Source organism: Carassius auratus, chromosome 35, assembly GCF_003368295.1.
Source record: "Carassius auratus strain Wakin chromosome 35, ASM336829v1, whole genome shotgun sequence".
NCBI classification, from domain to species: domain Eukaryota; kingdom Metazoa; phylum Chordata; class Actinopteri; order Cypriniformes; family Cyprinidae; genus Carassius; species Carassius auratus.
In genome coordinates, this window is record NC_039277.1 from 8,087,455 (window position 1) to 8,105,960 (window position 18,506).

Sequence of the window (18,506 nt, forward strand, 5' to 3'; positions counted from 1 at the left end):
AACCAATGTTGTTCAGTGGTGAAATGGAAACAAAGGCATGACACCAATCAAAACACCACCAAACGAAACGTTTAATCAAAGCAGAAAAAAACTGTATAAGTATAATAAATAAAATAACAGAAGAAAACCAACCAATCATGTAAAAACACAATTATTCATATTTAGTCTGTCTATATGATACAAATATATTGTATACCAAAATTATAATCTCAAATTAAACAAGCTGAACATGAAAATAAGTGAGAAACAACAAGAACTTCCTATGATGCAGTCTTGTTAATTTAATCATTAGATTCAATATTGTGGTCCTGATGACACATTTTCAGGAAATCCAATGAGCAAAAGAGCTTATCTGTATTAAAAAAGATTGAAGTTAATAAAAAGGATCTCTTTATCATGGCTGGACCAGATGCTGAATGATGCTGGAGAAACACTGGCTGTCTCCTGCTAAAGACGAAAGAACACAAGTTCTCTGAATGCTTACCAAAACTCACTCAGGAAATAAATCTTCACTTAACATACTATCAGCTCGTTCCCTAAAATAGTACAGAACTCAACCAATTAATACTGGAAACTGGGGAGACCACACATTTCATGTGCTGGAGAATTTCCATTTGCTCTGCAGCTAAAGTAAAGCTTCAGAGCGTCTTCATCGCAGGTCTGGGTGCTGTAGTTAGTGTCAAGGACATTTGTCATTTTCCCAGCGTGGTATTGACTGAAGTGAAACTATTTATTCAGTTGAATTTGTTTCTCCCTCTCAAGCCCAGCGCTCTGGCCACCATCCTGCGAGCCACCACGGTGTCCGTACGTGGCCTTTCCTTCACCGGCTGAATGAACTCTGTATGGATGACATATCATCATTACTGTATACTACTGACATACAGATCAGTGCTCGTATGAATATTAAAAAAATTACAAATTAAATTACAATAATAATGTTTTTACTGTATTTATCAACCATATGAACACTTACAAAAAAAAGGTTTCTAAGCCATTTCTTTTTTAAATGTGGACACTAATGTCTTCTAATGTGAATCCATCTTTGTGTAAAGCGTCTTTTCTGTCGCTTTCATACCTGCATGTCTGGCTGCTTTCCACTTTGCTTTCTGGCTGCCCTCCTGCAGCGAGCGGGTCTTCAGGACGGGATGTTTAATGGAGAGAGCCTGTGTAGCTGAACAGAGCCAAAAAATGGGTTTGTCAAATATAAGAAAATAAATCATCATAATTCTTGATTCCAGAATGGAAAAAAACACCGCCTTATGATACCTGCTGACGGACTTGAAAACACCCCGAGAGCACGAGTGTTATCCACCCACTTGATCTTCAGCCCCCCGTCACTGGAAACGGAAGCAGACAACGGTCACTTTATAGATCTGTATCGCTACTTTTTCTGTCACAATATAGAGGTGGCTTATCACCTATAGTCAGCAAAGGCATCAAGGAGATCGTCGGTTTTAAACATGGCGGGAAAGTCGTAGATCTCGATGACGTGGCCGAACTCCTGTGGGTCAAGCCAGATGTTTGCATAGGCGGGGAAATCACTGCAGGTGTTGAGTATGGTGATGTCCCCATGCTTGAGTTTGGCTTTGATCTAACCACCAAGAGGAATGAACGAGACGTGTGAGAACAGACAGAAGAAAGTTGAGATGTATTCACAATCAAGTCATGATTCATCGATAAGTTTTGTTGTAATATTTATTCTAAATTTACAAAGATTTAGGAACAACTGAAAGCACACATACACAAAATCACATGCCCTGGGTAGCCTTGCAAATGTGAAGTTTTATACATGGATATTTCATCTCTATACTACTGTATTTTCCAGAATAGAAATGCCGTTATATTATCATCTGAATGCGGTGTAACTTCAATAAGGCAACAAAAACAAGAAAATCATGACTTTTGGATTTGTGCTGAATTAAAGTTTAGTTTTGGCATTAAATTTGTTTAGGTTTGGCATTTATAGTCCATTTAGTTTTGATTTGTGTTTGTTTTATACTTCTATTTTTATTTTTGTTCCGATTGTCCTTAAATTTAAAAGGATTTATTCCGGAGTGAAAAGAACTAAAATACATGTTTAATGTGTTTTTGTCAATGTTTTTTTTTTATTTACCATTTTTTTTTCACGTTTGCTGAGAGTGATGTAAGGCTGTAGAGGAGAGCTGTACGGAAAGATCTTACGTGGAGACGGTTTGGGCATTTTATGCAAGTAACTAACCTTGAGCCCACAGTCTCTCATTTAGATTACTTGCAATTCAATAACATTTAGATCAAGGTCCAGAATAAATTCATTGGTTGTGAATCAGGTGGACATTCTACTGTGCGTGTGAATTTGAATAGTCCATGCAATTATTAGTGAATGAGACCCATTAAGTTACAATACCTCAGAGAGCAGACTTTCATCAACGACCTGCTGCTGAAGTGTGGCATCGTCAGGAAGGAACGCGTTGTTGACAAATATTTCCTCTGTTTCGTCTTCTAACTTCAAAGCGCTAAAAAAAGTCACAGTCTGGTCCCACGCTGCAGGCCACGGTGACGGACCCGACCTTGAAAGCTGCACAAACTCCTCATCGCCCAGAGCCTGGCCAGTGCTGTCCACCTCTGGCTTCTGATCGGCTACAAGCGGTTCCTTAGTAACGTCAGAGCGGGATTCCTCAGACGATTCCTTAGGATTTGGATGTTCCAGATCGATCTTGTGTCTCGCAGCACGCGGAACGTAAACAGCCTTGTCTGGCCGTCTGGCTCTCTGTCTGCTGTTGAAGCTGGGCTCCAGTGAGCGCGTGTTCCTGTTGTTCTCCATGTCTCTGTCCCGACTGCGTGCTCGCCCATGGGATCTGGCCTCCACATCTCTCTGGTCTTCTTCTGGCAACCTGTCAGATGCATCACACACTGCTGGCTTACACACAAACTGTAGTTTCTTACTGATTCCAAATGACATGACAAAAACTGTAGTTTTTAAGGTAATATAATCATACTACTCATTGATTGTATTTAGAAAAAGTGAATATATTTTAGTTGGTTATTGACAACTTGCACAAAACGGGCTTAGAGAAGCGTCTGCTGGGGGGTTCATGAGGTTAATGAAAAGCAAATAATTAGTTAAATTACTGAAAATGTAAAATTAAAATAAATGTAAAATAACAATCAAAAATCTTTTATTGGATTTGTTTGCTTGTCATGTGCCCATTAACCAACGTCAAAGAACAGTGAACATGCTATTGTGTTAACTTAAAATCTCAGGTGGTACTTCAAGTAAATATATTTTTGGTTCACAAAAAAATAACGATGATTTATTTTATTTTTTACTTTATTTTGTTTGAAAGACAAAAGCCTTCGAAAGACATAGTAATGCATGGTTAAATAACCCACTGAGTGATTATTCAAAGGTGTTCATCAGTAGCATGTTGAAATGCTAAGAAACCTTGTTAAAATTGAAATGATTCGTGTAAATCCAGTGGTCAGATGCAGTATAGCCTCTCAGTTCTCTGTGTAATAATAGCCACCTGACTAGTCTTTGTGGGAAAACTTGCAAAACTGGAAGACTTTCTGAACTTATATAAATGGTATACTATTTAAGAAAGGAAGACTTAAAAAAGATTATAAAGAAGGAGGAGGATCAATAAATAATAAATAGATAATATGCAATCAATAAAAAGCAATTGCAGCCTGATAACGAGTATCTTAAAATGTAATTACAATTTCTTAATTTTGGGAACCACAATGATGAGACACTAAAACTCTGGCAGCTTTACCTGAGGTCTGAACAGCACACTACGACTCTGCGGGCGCAGCCCTCGCCCACGGAGAAGGTGCTGAGGTTGGGATGATCCGCGCAGGTTTGGTGAATCAGAAAGCGAAGTCGGCTCGGGATAGGAGGGAAGAGTAGAATGCTACAGATCCGAATATTTCAATTAGACAATATGACTGGAAGCCACAAAAGCCTTATATTCATACATACATACACTGTATATGCTACAAGTCATTGTCAGTATGTTAGGGTTGTTGTCAAGGCATTACAGTTGCTAGGGTGCTATGCAAATTGCTGTGTTTTTTTTTTAATCTGTTGCTAAGTGGTTTTGAATGTAGTATTGTTTTGCTAGTTTTCTTCAATGATTTTATCATGATGCTATGAAGCTATGCTGTTACATACGGGGTTTTAAGGTGTTACTGTGCAGCTTATAGGGTGTTCCAAGTTGCCCTAATGTCCCTGTATGATCATGAACTGTTTGTTCCAATATCTATCATGAGCAACAGTATTGTCAAACATTTTAATAACGTTTGTAATCTTATCAGTGAAGGCTGCCAGTGTCCCTTCTTCAGATGTGTGATGAAATTACCTTTTGTGCTCATTTCGCTGTTCAAACTCATCCAGCTCCTCGAGGATCGTGTGGATGAATTCAGTCTCTTGTTTGGGGAGGTAACAGCCGTTGACCCGAGGAAGAGCCAGGGTGCTAGAGGACGAGCTTTATCCGAGGAGACTCACAGGAGATGCTTAAGTTTCCACACAGAAACCAGAAAAAACGGCGTATAACAGCAATATAAAGTTCTGTGCTTGCGTTCACTGCGACAAAATAGACGCAGAGATTTAAATAAAACCTCAATTTAAAGCACTTATTTTATTGTCACCTGCTCAAGCATGAGTCAAATACAAACAACTAGGTTACTGTATATCGGGGGACCTGAAGGACATTAAACGTCTGAGCGTGAATCTAACCGCTTGAACATTAGCAACTTAAGTTAGCTTAGCAAAACACTCTCGCGCAATTACAGTAAACGCGTTTTAGGAGGCGACTGGACACATTATCTCATGCCGCTCTAAACAGACATTTAAACACGATTTAATCTCAGTTTAAACGACAACCGCTAACGCAGAAACAACTAACAACCACTGTATTTGCTTCTTCTTCTTCGAATACTGTTTTGTGGCGGGTGGCAAACCGCTTCTGGTGCATTTACCGCCACCAAGTGGACTGGAGTATGAAGCACTATTAAGAAACTAAAACACATTTTTTTGAAGTACTGAATATTTGAAGTACTCTACGATTTGAAGTTACAGTTGTCTGATGCCGGTTACTGGTCACGTGCAGGTAAACAAATTAAACACTTCAAATGTGATTGTTCAAGTGTTTTATTTGAATTATACTTTTTAAATTGTAATTATTAGCTCTTCAACTCCAAAAACCCTGGAGAAACTGAATTTATCGCATTTTAATATAATATTGATAAAAATATCTGTGTAAATATTTTATTACAATATAAATGTATGTTTGTGTATTATATATATATATATATATATACACACACACATTATGCAAACAAAAACATTTTGGATGCTATTCAGAACAATCATTTGTCAGCACTAATATATATATAATGTACACACACACACACAAATATATATATATATATATATATATATATATATATATATACAATGAAAACATTTCAGACAAATTAATTAATTTGTTCAAGAAAACACTATTTATTGTACGATACATAGTTTAAATAAGTGTCAAAAGATTTTCAAAAAAGACATTATGATACAACACTGATAAAAAGATTTACGCAAAGACAGTTCGACCTGACAGCAGTCTGAAACACAAGCTGGGGATGCAATATTAAATGCAAACCATGCCTTTTAAGGATTTATGGCATTTGTGTGTAATAAGGATTATCTCGCAGACATGATAAAAGCACAGTAGTTGACTGGTAAATATAGTCAAATGTAGTGTGAAACAGCATGGAAGAATACACAAACTTTTTTGTAGAGGGAATGGAATAGAACAGTGACTTATAACTAAACCAATTATTACAGAAAATCATTAAATATAACAAACTATAACTATTAGTCTTAAATTTCCACATACACAAAACTGAAGCTTCTTCTTGAATGTTATGATCATTTTCACAAGCACAAATTAGAGAAGATACCAAGAACAAGTTTTAGTTTTTTCGTCACAAAAGATCAGAATTATCAAGATGCAACTGTATTACGGCTGAACATTGTGCACTTAATCTATACTTCCTATTCAAGACAAGTATATACAGAAAACAAGAGAAGGGAACGCACTGGAGCTGCAATATAAAATTACATGGCACAACATAGATTTAAAACAACTCAGATTAAGTAAGACATTGGAAAGCTGTTAACTGAGGGAAAGATGGTTTGGAGAGTCTCACTAAAATACAGAATACAACCACTCTCTCCCTCTGTGAAATATAAAATACAAAAAATAATGGATCAGTGGTCTGAAAAAAAAAAAAAAAAGGTATACTATCTACATTTGAAGCAAAATGTTTGTTATATCATGAGATGGAGAAGCAGGTTCTGAATCCAGCAGGCCAATAATCACGTTCCAAACAGGATCCTGCAGGAAGAAATAAAACATTGATTTATTTAAAGATGATTATTTTATGCCGGAGCGAGTAATTTGTTCAACTCTTTTGTATATGAGAAATATTAAACAGCAAGCGAAACAAAGTCGCACTACTCATTTGAACAGCGTGATTTGAATTCACAGCAGAACGAATATAGATTGCTGCGAGATCTTATGAAAAGCATTCAAATTCTGCACAGAAATCTCTGTTATAAACAGATCAAACGGCACAGACATAGAAAACAAGAAAATCAGGAACGCTATAACCGTGGTCTTGTAGCAGAAATTGTTGAATGTTATTACATTCATTTCAACCTTTTGAAAGAGAAACTCAAGCAGTTTTCAGTTACTTTCAAGCATTTCACACACAATTTTCCAGCACTTAAAAGCTCCAAAATCAATCAATTTGAATGTTATTTTTAATGGGACGACTAAAATATACTGCAGTGAACAAACACTCCTTAAAAAAAAATCAAATCAAATCATCAAGATCACCTGTAGATGGCAGCAGAGGAGAACTTACTGGTTTATTAGTCATTCGTTTATAGTTTTTCCTTTATATTTTGGAATTATAAAATAAGCATAAACACATTATTATAAAAATCCAATGGTCAAAAAATCTGATTGTCAGATTTTTGCTCTTTTTTTGTGTATGAAAAGTTACAAAGTTCTTTGTGCTCATAATCACTGAAGTTGTTGGTCAGTTCCACATAAGACGATAGAAGAATAATGGCACATTTAATAAAAGTACATCATATACCTTTTCTACATAAAGATTACATAAAGATTACCGTTGTTAAAAAAATAAATTTTGTAAGCTTTCCAACTAGAGCTTAGTGCTTTACTGTCAAACGTGTATAAACATGAAATAAAAATTAATTTCACAAGAAAGGTAATTATATCATACATGCATGCATATATGCATATGTAAAATATATGCATGCATGTCATATCCATCTGAAATTATAATACTACTACATTTCTAGGAGTAAGTCTATTTATTATCAAAGCATTTGTCAGGAATACAGTTAAAATGGGGAAAATGTGGATTATTGCATTGCAGGCTGGTTTAAGGTGTGCCCCTAAATTTTTTGCTTGTGCTCCTAAAAATGTTTATTCAGAGGCTACAGTGCTCCTAGTAAGACTAGTTAGTCTGGAGCCCCGCATTTCACGAAATATATTGGATATCATCATGTTTAGATAAAAAAAAAAACATTACCTTTGGTGTGTTTTATCTTGAACCAATACTTCTATCCTCAAAAATAGTGATCTCCACCTTTGAAAACTCAAGTTAAGGAAATGAAGTGCCGTAAGACTCTCAAATGTGTTGCTGTTGTTTTTTACAATTCAAAGGTTTGGGGTAAGATTTGTGGGTAAGAAGTCTCTTATGCTCACCAAGGCTTACATAATAAGATGTTTACAAATACAGTAAAAGCAGTAATATTGTGACATTTTATTACAATTAAAGAAAATATTTTCTACTGAATTTTTTTTAAAATGTCATTTACTCCTGTAAAGGCAAAGCTGAATTCTCAGCTTCATTGCTCCAGTCTTCAATGTCACATGATCCTTCAGAAATCATTCTAATATGCTGATTTGCTGCTCAAGAAACTTTATTATTCTTAAGATTTGAGCTGCTTAATATGATGTTTCCACAGGAGACAGAAAGAGCCAAACGGTGTAGGAAGGATACAACCCTGAGGCCCCTCTCTATGGGGTCAGTCAGGAGAAGCCCGAGAGGAGCGTAGATCTTCTCATTCTGCTCCTGGATGTACTTGGCAATCTTTTTCAGCACCTGAATGAATTCAACACACCAGTGAAATCCACATGGACAATGTGATGTTGATGATATCTAGTGCCTATCACTCTGTCAACTCACTTTCTCGTAGTGGGTCTCCATGCAGAGGAAGATTGTGTACGCAGTGAGACAGGCCAGACAGCCCTCCAGATATGACCTGCCGCCCAACTTCTCCGCCTCTGCATAGAGATTATTCAGGGTCTGTATGGTCTCCTCAAACTGCTGCTTGTCGATCTGTAACAACAACACGACTATCAGTATTCAGAATCCATGAGCCAAAGCTTTAGACATATCTGTAAAATGCAGATCCGTGGTAAACGGTTCCTTTGTGTCCACACACCCTGCTCTCCAGCTCGGCCGGGAACTTGATCTGAAACTTGCAGATGGTTCCAGAGGTGTAGTCTCTCTGAACGAAAACCTTGGAGGCGACGGCTGCTTGCCGCAGGTCCTGCAAGCTGTGCGTCTGGGGAGGAAACCAGAGTATGGGTTATTAATAATAATACTTCTGTCCTCAAAAACAGTGAGCTCCATCTCTAAAAACTCAGGTTAAAGGAAATTAAGTGCTTTAAAACTCTGAAAGCGTTTTTCCTTGCGATAAAAACATACAAGTTGACACTCACCTATGAGATAATCTATGAAATGTTCAATTTTATCACTCCAATAACCATTATCAATAACTGATAACTGTTTTTCCCCATGTCAAAATAATAATAATAATAATAATACACCACAAATGCTTTTGAAACAAGTCTCTTATGTTCTCTAATGATACTAAATGCAATAACATTATTAATAATACATTGTGAAATATTACAACATTTTAAAATAACTTGTTTCTATCTGAATGCTTTTTAAAATGTCATTTTTCGTGACATGATCGGATTTTCAGCATCATTCCTCCAGTCTTCAGTGTCACGTGATTATTCACAAATCATTCTGATATACTGATGAAATAACTTTTTGTTTTTAATCAATCATCAAATTTGGTTATTAAAAACACAGGAAATCACACCCAAACACAGAAACTGCACTCACAAAACCCTTGTAGCATCATAAAACGACTGAAATCTGACGACAACATGAAGCTCGTTTTAAACGGGGCAGCTGGTAGATTTATATGAGTGTACTGACAGTTAAAGAAAGGATCTGAATGTAAAACTTGGTCATCTTCGTCGATATTTATCTTTGACGAGCAGTGAGCACTCGAGAAACGCTAACGAGTCAAACATTAACGCTCTTACAGCGTACGTATTATTCAGATAGTTGGAAAGCGAAACATTGATTATAGCGCATTACTTCAGACGTCCATGTTTGTGAGTGAACAAGAAGGAAAGTGTAATTCAATGTAGTTTTTATCCACGTACCTCGGCCATAGTGGCTGCTGCTCCTCTTCCTGTTATTCCAGCTCCTGTCCTCCACAAAACACAGCCCGGGAGGAACCTTTGCGTTTATTCATCAGTTCCGCTGCGACACCAAACCAAATACTTCTATCATGGAAAAAAAATATTTATTATAATAATGTGTAAATCAAAGAGCAAAATTATATTTTTCAAAACTTTACTATAAAATAAACACAACATTACATAAATACTGAAAAGTATTAACATAAATTAGTAGTAAATAAATATTGATAAATAAATGGAGATGTTGAAGCTCCTTGTAGGTATTTCATGACTGAATCTGTTAAAAGCCTAATAAAGAGACCAGACATGAGCTACTCCCACAACTACGCCTATAGTTACAAGTACTTATTACAATAAAGGGAAAAATGAGCAATATGAAATGCCTGAAATAGTCTAACAGACAACAAAGGCAACAAAATTAAGGCTACATTTTGTATTTTATTTGTACATGTTAGCCAGCTAGCTATAGTTCATCTAATTTAGCATAGGCCTACACATACCTTTCATTTCAATTCTGTGCATACATACAGTGGAAAATGACAGACTTAAACTTAATTATTTCATTTCTGAATGCTAGATTATAGTCCTAATCATGGTCTTTAAAAAAAAAAAACATTAAGACATTTTTTGGTGAATTAAAAGCAAGCAGTAGCTAACGTAACTGATATTAAAAAAAAATTTCAGAAGCTTAAATTTAATTGAAAGAAAATAAAGTGAAATTAAATAAGCAGTTAACTCAAGCAAGAACATCCAGTCAGTGTTGTCAGCTAAGATGTTCTAAAAAGGCTAACGTTATTTCAAAATACTACATAAACATCACAGGCTAATACACAGTCTTTAACAAGTGATTTTTATATAGATTTTTTTTCTGCTCCTCTTCTTTGTGTCGCTTCCTGCCTTGTGCCCCTAATAATTTAATTTTTTTCACTCATTTTTTTGAAATGATACTCTAAAATGGCAAAACCATTTTAGATGTCTTATGATGACGTATAATGTCATGACGAAAATGTTTAAACTATCCAAACAGGACATCATATTGTCAAATCTTATGATTTTCCGTTTATGTCAATTTTGTTTTATTCAAACATTATTTTAACTAGTTTGATGATAGATCAGTACTAAAATTATGTTAAAGGTCAGAAATTATTTTGCTTAATATATGGGTGTAGGAGCGCACGAGGGTCACAAGATCGCCTATGACACGGGCTGGCCCTGACTGAGTCCAACCTAAAGGAGAAATGGTTAAAGCCTAAACAGCTCTCTCTCCTTGTCTCCATCTGTGTTTTTGAAATCATACTTGGATGACTTACGCAGGGTGACATACAACAGAGATAAGTCTTCTTGATTGAGAACGCAAGGAATCGCACTAATTTTACAGCAGTGTTTCAGTCAGCCTTACATGATGAATGATACATCAGTGAGATCATCCATTCCTTAGGTTTTCACCATCACTCAGTTCCTTAGACGGCACTGGATAAACTCAGTATGGACATAAAATAAGCTTGTAGTCTACCTCGACAGGCTGTGACGTCTGCGCACCGGTTTGTCAGATCAACAAGATTTTGTAAAAATAGCAATAATGTTTTAATTTTATAACTATTCTGAGTGGTTAAGGTTTTCCGTAAATGCATTTAATCTGCAGTTTAACAGGCAAGAGCGTTTCTTTAAAAAGGTTGTTTGATTCACACATCAGCATTTTAAATTAATCCATGCCTCTGTGTTGTTGCAGTTTATTTATCTTTTTTTACATTGCATGCATCAATGTAATCTGGAGAGTGTTATTTTAGTATCATTTATATACTGTTAATTTGTTTGTGTGTGTGTGTGTGTGTCTGTGAGTGATATTATATATATATATATATATATATATATATATATATATATATATATTTTTTTTTTTTTTTTTTTTTTTTTATGGGGGGTGTTAATATGTTTTGCTTATTTTTATTTTAGTTTAAGTTTTTGAAAGTTTTTTGTTTTTGATTTTTATATATCTATATATAAATTTGTCTATATTATTTTTTTAAGTTTGTTATTTTATACTTCAGTGAAAATAAGTTTCATAAAAAACTTTGTAAATTATATTTTAGTTATTTTTTTATCAAGTAATGTTTAATGATTATTCAAGTAATGAAAATGTTTTTTTTTATGATTTAGTTCTAAAAATAATAACACTCATTTGGGTGAAATACGTTTAGTTAATGTTTACTTTTTAATTAAAATATTAAGAATTCATTAAGATATTTAAAACATTAATTCAGCAAAATTAAAAGAATATAATTTTTTTTCTACAAAAATAATGACCTGTTGGAGTGAAGTGTGTTTGACATGCTTGGGGAACTATCGGTTTTGTAACTGAATTTATTGACAACCATTCTTTGAAGAAAGTTACAAAAACTTTTATAAAATACCCCAAACACAACTCAGTCCTTAATCATTTCCTACAAAGAATTCTTTATAGTGTTCTTCAACTTTATTTATATTTCACCAATGCAATATCAGGGGAACAGAAAATATGTTTAACCAATAGGACTGCTGTATAAAATATCAAGAAAATATCTGATTCCAGCCAAGTCATGAGTGGAGACATTCATAAATCTTTGAATGAGCCTTATTTATACACGCAGTCCGCTAAGATTCTTACAACAGCCGGTCTCACTGGAGGGATACTTTTGCTACCACCAAAGATCTTCTTGTGTGGAGAAATGATGGGTAAACATATCATGATGACATAGATTTAAGAGTAATTCAAACATCTTAAGTGATGCAGAGTTTGGCATCCCATGATAGCATGTGGTCACTTCATTATGAACATTGTGAAATAATTGTGTGGTTATGAAAGCCAGTACACAGCTGCAGTAATGTGAGAGAGGAAATGCCCACATTGGCGTTTAAGTTGAAGTTATATTTGGCTAAAAGCTGCTCTCAAATCATTGTGAAAAGCAAACGAGATGCAATGCAGGGCATCTCGCAAGCATCTGCATCCCAGTCCAAGACACCCAGCCAAAAGTCACAGATGCTTAATTATAAGTTCTAAATAATGTGTCTGTGTAGCAGTAGAGCCATCCGGGTGTTATTGACCGAATTGACAATCACTGTTATAAATCAGACGGTGGAATTTTTATAGAATTAGATCAGACATTTCACAGATGCACCACTGACACAATCCATGTACAGCCATTTTCACTTACATTTTATGAGTCTGTGTTACACTAAAGGTTTTCAACCCAAAGCCTCTTAAAGAAACGCAGCTGTTCAGACGCCAGTTTTGCCATTTCAACCAAGATGGTTTCACCAAAAATGTTCCCCTCAAAATAAAAGTTCACTCACTGTCAGGTCATTCAAGATGTGTAGATGGGGTTGCTTCTTGGTCAGAAGAGATTTGGAGAAATGTAGCATTACATCACTAGCTCACCAATGGATCCTCACACACACACACACACAAAGCTATTCATGGAGTGTTTTGAGTGTGACAAACTGACCTTTTATGTTTTATTTATGTATTTATTTGAAGAACTGCTCAGGTCACTCATGAACTAGTTGAACTTGTTAAAAAAAATTAAACATAATTTTACAACAATTACATTATTTCAATATATTGTTGGTTATAACCTACACTATAATTGTGGATGCATAAATCACCCTCTTAACATCAGTGTCAAATATAAAGAACGTAATATCTTTCTAGTGATGCCCAATTTCGCGAATGAATCGTTCTTTTGAATCGGATCTTAATATTAAAAGATCTTTCGATTAGTAGGCACATGGGGTTAATGCAATATTTTAGCCCCTTTGCATGAAGAAAAAAAAATATAGAGCATATTGAGCAATCTTCGCATTACGCCAAGCCGGTTGAATTACTATTGGTTGTTTCACCTTCAAGCGCGTTCATTTACTCTAGCGCCGCGCAACCGAACGGCAGCGCGCGACACTCTCTCCCATATCAGGACTGTGGAGAACGAGGACGCCAAAAAAAAAACAGTTAGTGCAGCACTAATGCAAAGACATACTCCTGAAGCCTCAACAGTGCAACGCAGGTGGATATAACTGTTATATTTTCTCCACGTGCCATGAAGAACCTTCTCCCCAAGCTGTGGATCTTCATCGCTCCAGTTGTCTTCCTCCCTTCGCTCGTCGCCGAGGATTATTTCGTCACTTGGAGACCGGATTTATGGCCAAAAGACGACAAAAACTACCAGTGCATGGACATTCCCGAGGACCTGAGGTTGTGTTTTAATGTGGGCTACCACCAAATGCTGCTTCCCAATTTACTGGAGCATGAAACCATAACTGAGGTGAAGCAGCAAGCGGTCAGCTGGGTTCCTCTGGTGCACAAAGCCTGTCACCCCGGCACGCAAGTGTTCCTCTGCTCGCTCTTCGCCCCCGTGTGCCTCGAGAGACCCATATTTCCGTGCCGCTGGCTGTGCGAGGCCGTTCGGGACAGTTGTTCCCCTATAATGCAGGCGTTTGGGTTCCCTTGGCCTGAAATGCTCAAATGTGACAAGTTTCCCCTGGGCGACGTGTGCATTTCTATGAACACCAGCAGCAGCAATGATACGGATACATCTCCAGGTGTGTAGCTATTATAGCTGTATGTCATTTGACTGAATTTCCCATCAGCTTATTTTTTTTTAATCGTAATAAAAAAATATTTTAAAAAATTAATAATAATAATAATATATATATATTATGGAAATATAAATTGTCATAATCGCTAGTTTATCTAAAATATAATATAGTTTTTATGTGGTGTCTTCACAGTTCTCATACGTTTCTGTTTACTATTTTACTGATTTGTTTAAATTTTGTTACTGTTATTTAAAAATGTGAAAAATCTAAGTAACACTGGGTTTAAGTTTTGATTTGTGTATGGTTGGATAAGGCTGATCGTTTAAGATGCACGAAGAGTGATGCATTACAAACGAATAAACAAAAGCTAATAAGATGTATTTAGTGTTCTTAATTAACATGACATTGTTAAAATCAATTCATATTTTAATCAAGTCATAACCTGCAGTGATAAATTTGTTGCAACTTCTCATGATTTTGAATTTTAACTGTAAAAAACAAGTTGAAAAAGGATAAATGAATGGAAGAAAAATGCTGTTTGATGAACAAAAAAATAAACACATAATCAAAATAGTACATTGATGATGATGATGATGAATATTATTATTAAATCTACTAAGCAATCTTGCAATTGCTTACATTTCAAGTTGATAAGCAAGCATCATTTTTTTGTTTTCTTTTTTGAAGGTGCCACTTCTGTGTGTCCACCATGTGACAATGAGATGAACACCGATGGAATTCTGGAACACATGTGTGCCAGTGAATTCGGTAAAGAATTTTTAATGCAACATTGTTGTATCAGTATTTAAAAAAAATCACCCTAAACAAAAGTTCAGTTCAGATTGCATCCGAGTTATTAGTTTAAATATGTAGTCTATTTATATTAAATTCAACATAAATAAAGAAAACATAAATAAGTTAAATTAGTGAGATCTTCCAGTTCCAGTTTATTGTCTATTATATTTAGTCTTCATACCAACAAGACAGAAATTATAAACTTGCTATATTTTTTCCTGCCTGCTATCGACATGCTGATCTTATGGTACAAAGTTGAAACCGACTACAAAGTCAAAAATCTATTGAGATCAGAGCCATTTTGAAAATGAGTCCTTATATAGCCTATTATGGAAATCTGGCTAAAGCAGATTGAAATGCACTTCAGATGTGAAGGGCTTTGGCACAGAGCTTTTCAAACAAACAAATCAATCACTGAAAAACATATCTTGTTCCAAACACTTTTCGGCATACTGCTACTAACGCAAGTGATTTCAGAGCGCTTCATTGGCCAGAGCTTAATGACTTCAAGAGAACAAAATTCGATCGGCTGATTCCTGTCATTGTGATTCTGCCCAGGTCCAGGTTTTTAGCCCACACATTTGTTTCCAATAATGTTGCCTGAAAAAATATTTCTAATATTACTGTCTAGATTTCCACTCCTCAAATCTGTTTCTCTCTTGAGACAGTAAGAATGTTGTAGTGCTGCTTAAACATAACAACATGTGTGACCACAGTACAGATAAACACTGTGAATATTGTGCATTCAGTATTGTTTACAACTGAATAGGGCTTTTTTGTTGTTGTTGTTCCATTCCCATTGTTTTGTTTCTGAATGCAACTCAGCATGGTCAAACCTTTCTTCTCCTAGTATATTTCCAGAATTTATTGATTTATTTATTCTTTGTAAAACAACATACTAGTATTAGTATAATAGGAGATTATTAGATTTCAACAGCGAATGGAGTTATTTAGATTTATAAAAAAGAAGAGCTACTTGAAAGTGCTGTTTCTAAGAACCCCTGATGTGGTCAGAATCCAGAAGTTTTTTTTTTAAGGGTCTGAGATGTTGTCAAAGACAGGAAGTTTGCCAATGGCAAGAATTTCATGGGACCTTTTATTTTTTACGGCAAGCTATCAAGCACCAACCCAACAAAGGCTTTTTCTAGTCATTATAGGATGACTGTCTATGTGTAACACTGTAAAATGTGGAAATCAAAATATAGATTTTTTTTTTTACCTTAAACGGGTTGATATTTCTTTGTTGTTGTAAGCCAATTTAGTCATGCTGATTCAGCCACAATAAAACTATACTTTATTATTATATTAAATACTTTTTTAACATAAAACCAAATGAAGTACATTTCAGTTTACCAGAAATTTTATGAAGTTTGCTTATGTTAATGTTTTTAGCGAAAATGCTTATAATAAAAATTAAAAGCTTGTTTTATTTTGAAGGTATAAATGCAGCACATGAATAACATTTTTTACCATTTTCCATCCACTGCACTAGAGCAAGATGTTTTTTGCAAATAAAGCTTCAGGGGACAAAAAAATTTAGCACCTCAGTGGATCATGTCCTAGAGTTTAAAAGTTAGTACTTAATGTGTTTGATAGATGTTCTGTGTTTTTAGTAAAGCTAAACATTGTTATCCACAATCCACATTGGCAAGAACCAATTTAAAATGCTTAAATTCTTTCATAATGCAGTGATTGGATAGCCAGTGATTTGAGGAGTGCCTCAGGGATTGGTAAAAATACCTTTTTTGTTTTAACATAATTGATTGAGTTAGTTTAGGAGAAAATGTGTAGACTCTTTATTGATCTTGGTTGGATTTAGAATTTGATTCGTACCCAAGAATCGTATCCTCACACACCCTGGACGATATTGCGATACAACACATTGCACCATCCAGCTTTGCACAATTAGTACAGAATAGCATCTGAAAGACATAAAATAGAATGAGTTCTTGGCTAAAATGTGACAACAGATGAAAAACAGCCAAGTGTTCAGCATCTCAATGGCAAAGAAATACAACTATGACCTTAAGCAGAAATACTTAAAATATTTGCTTGTTTTATATATATATATAAGGTTTTAACCTGCATAACTGTTTCAGACATAACATAAAAACTTCATAGGTGTGCAAAGAAATTGTCTCACTTAAACTTTCATGAACATTAATGACTTCTCAAACTTACATTTTTCTGTTTGTAGCAATCAAGACAAAGATTAAGGAAGTCAAAATAGACAACTTAGATCGGAAAGTCTTTCTGAAAAACAAGAGGAAGCCGGTGAAGCTTGGAACTCTGAATAAGCAGGACCTTAAGAAGCTTGTGCTTTACCTGAAAAATGGAGCAGACTGCCCATGCCAACAACTGGAAAACCGACAGAGCAACTATTTAATCATGGGCCGGAGTGTGGGGAAACAGTATATATTGACAGGCATTCATAAGTGGGACAAATCTAGCAAAGAATTAAAGATGGCCCTTAAAAAACTTAAAAGCCACAAATGTTCAGCTTTTGAGAGAGTGTTTAAGTGATTTTTGATCAACTGGTTACTAATCTTTGTGAACTTCCCATTATAACATATTACATTTTGCATTACAGTACAGTATATAAAGGAACCAAAGAGGCCACAATCCAGCTTGCAATTTAGTTCAGATTTTAAAATGTTGTTGAACATTTCTAACCAATCCAAGTTAAAAAACAGTTATTCACAGCTATTTGCATTCCATTATGCTTCAAGTCAGTTGAGTGAGTTCTGCTTTTGCACACACTGCCTTTTTATATATATATATATATATATATATTGATGTTTTCATGGTAGAATAATATCTACATCCATGCAATCTGTTAATAATGTTTATGTTTATTAATATTCATCACAGTTATCAGGTACTAGGTAAAATACATAACATCTTACACAAAGTTTTTTTTTTTTTTTTTTTTTTTTTTACAGTTTATTGTTGTATAGGATGCAAATCACAATTAATCATACAGTGGAAGGCGTCCTATAGCATGCCTGAGGACTTGCACAATTCACTGTAATCATTCAAGATTAAAAAATATTTTTAATATAATTGACTGCTCTCTTTATTACATACTGTGTATCAGTGAATGCTTTAAGAAAAAAAAGACAAGTAGCAGTTGGGTCCTGCCAAGCAGTCCAGCTTTAACAATCACATGCTGTGAAATCACTGCAAAATAATCACTATGAATCAGATCAGATTAGAAAGATTTCAGACTCTGCATGTTCCCTGAATAAGCAAACAGCCAGACAAAGTGTTGATCTTGTATAGACAGATCAGAGATGTTTGTTTTGGATTGAGGGAATGATTTGGACATATTTCTCTCCCAGCTTTCTTGATGAAAGGCAGTTAGAAGTTTTTTTTTATTTTTTTTATTATAATATATTTTGAGTCAAAACCAAATTATTATATGATAAATTATAATTTATAGAAAATGATCCAAATGATTTTATAAATAAATGAACAAATGGCAATTTCTGCTTTCACATTCTGGAAAGAAACTCAGATCTAACCAGTTACTCCCGATTAATGAATGTTTTGTATGTGGACCAT

General features: G+C 35.0%; 3 protein-coding genes across 3 annotated transcripts; 1 reads left to right on the forward strand and 2 right to left on the reverse strand.

Annotated features, from left to right (window-relative positions):
- Nucleotides 1-54: 54 nt before the first annotated feature.
- Nucleotides 55-4,929, reverse strand: r3hcc1 (R3H domain and coiled-coil containing 1). Its single transcript, XM_026219711.1, has 7 exons — nucleotides 4,338-4,929; nucleotides 3,753-3,890; nucleotides 2,384-2,870; nucleotides 1,419-1,591; nucleotides 1,267-1,337; nucleotides 1,076-1,171; nucleotides 55-838 (listed from the first exon to the last, which is right to left on the reverse strand). Exons 3-7 carry the CDS (start codon nucleotides 2,798-2,800, stop codon nucleotides 735-737), a joined length of 861 nt encoding a protein of 286 aa, XP_026075496.1. The 5' UTR covers nucleotides 2,801-2,870; nucleotides 3,753-3,890; nucleotides 4,338-4,929; the 3' UTR covers nucleotides 55-734.
- Nucleotides 4,930-5,458: 529 nt separating this feature from the next.
- golga7 (golgin A7) lies at nucleotides 5,459-9,646 on the reverse strand. Its single transcript, XM_026219721.1, has 6 exons — nucleotides 9,540-9,646; nucleotides 8,516-8,638; nucleotides 8,257-8,409; nucleotides 8,071-8,172; nucleotides 7,597-7,653; nucleotides 5,459-6,368 (listed from the first exon to the last, which is right to left on the reverse strand). The coding sequence occupies exons 1-5, from the start codon at nucleotides 9,546-9,548 to the stop codon at nucleotides 7,609-7,611; spliced, it is 432 nt and encodes a 143-aa protein (XP_026075506.1). The 5' UTR covers nucleotides 9,549-9,646; the 3' UTR covers nucleotides 5,459-6,368; nucleotides 7,597-7,608.
- A 3,805-nt stretch (nucleotides 9,647-13,451) lies between these two features.
- LOC113054278 (secreted frizzled-related protein 1-like) lies at nucleotides 13,452-18,005 on the forward strand. The gene is made up of 3 exons (XM_026219710.1): nucleotides 13,452-14,150; nucleotides 14,835-14,915; nucleotides 17,140-18,005. Exons 1-3 carry the CDS (start codon nucleotides 13,649-13,651, stop codon nucleotides 17,463-17,465), a joined length of 909 nt encoding a protein of 302 aa, XP_026075495.1. The 5' UTR covers nucleotides 13,452-13,648; the 3' UTR covers nucleotides 17,466-18,005.
- The last annotated feature ends 501 nt before the right edge of the window (nucleotides 18,006-18,506 follow it).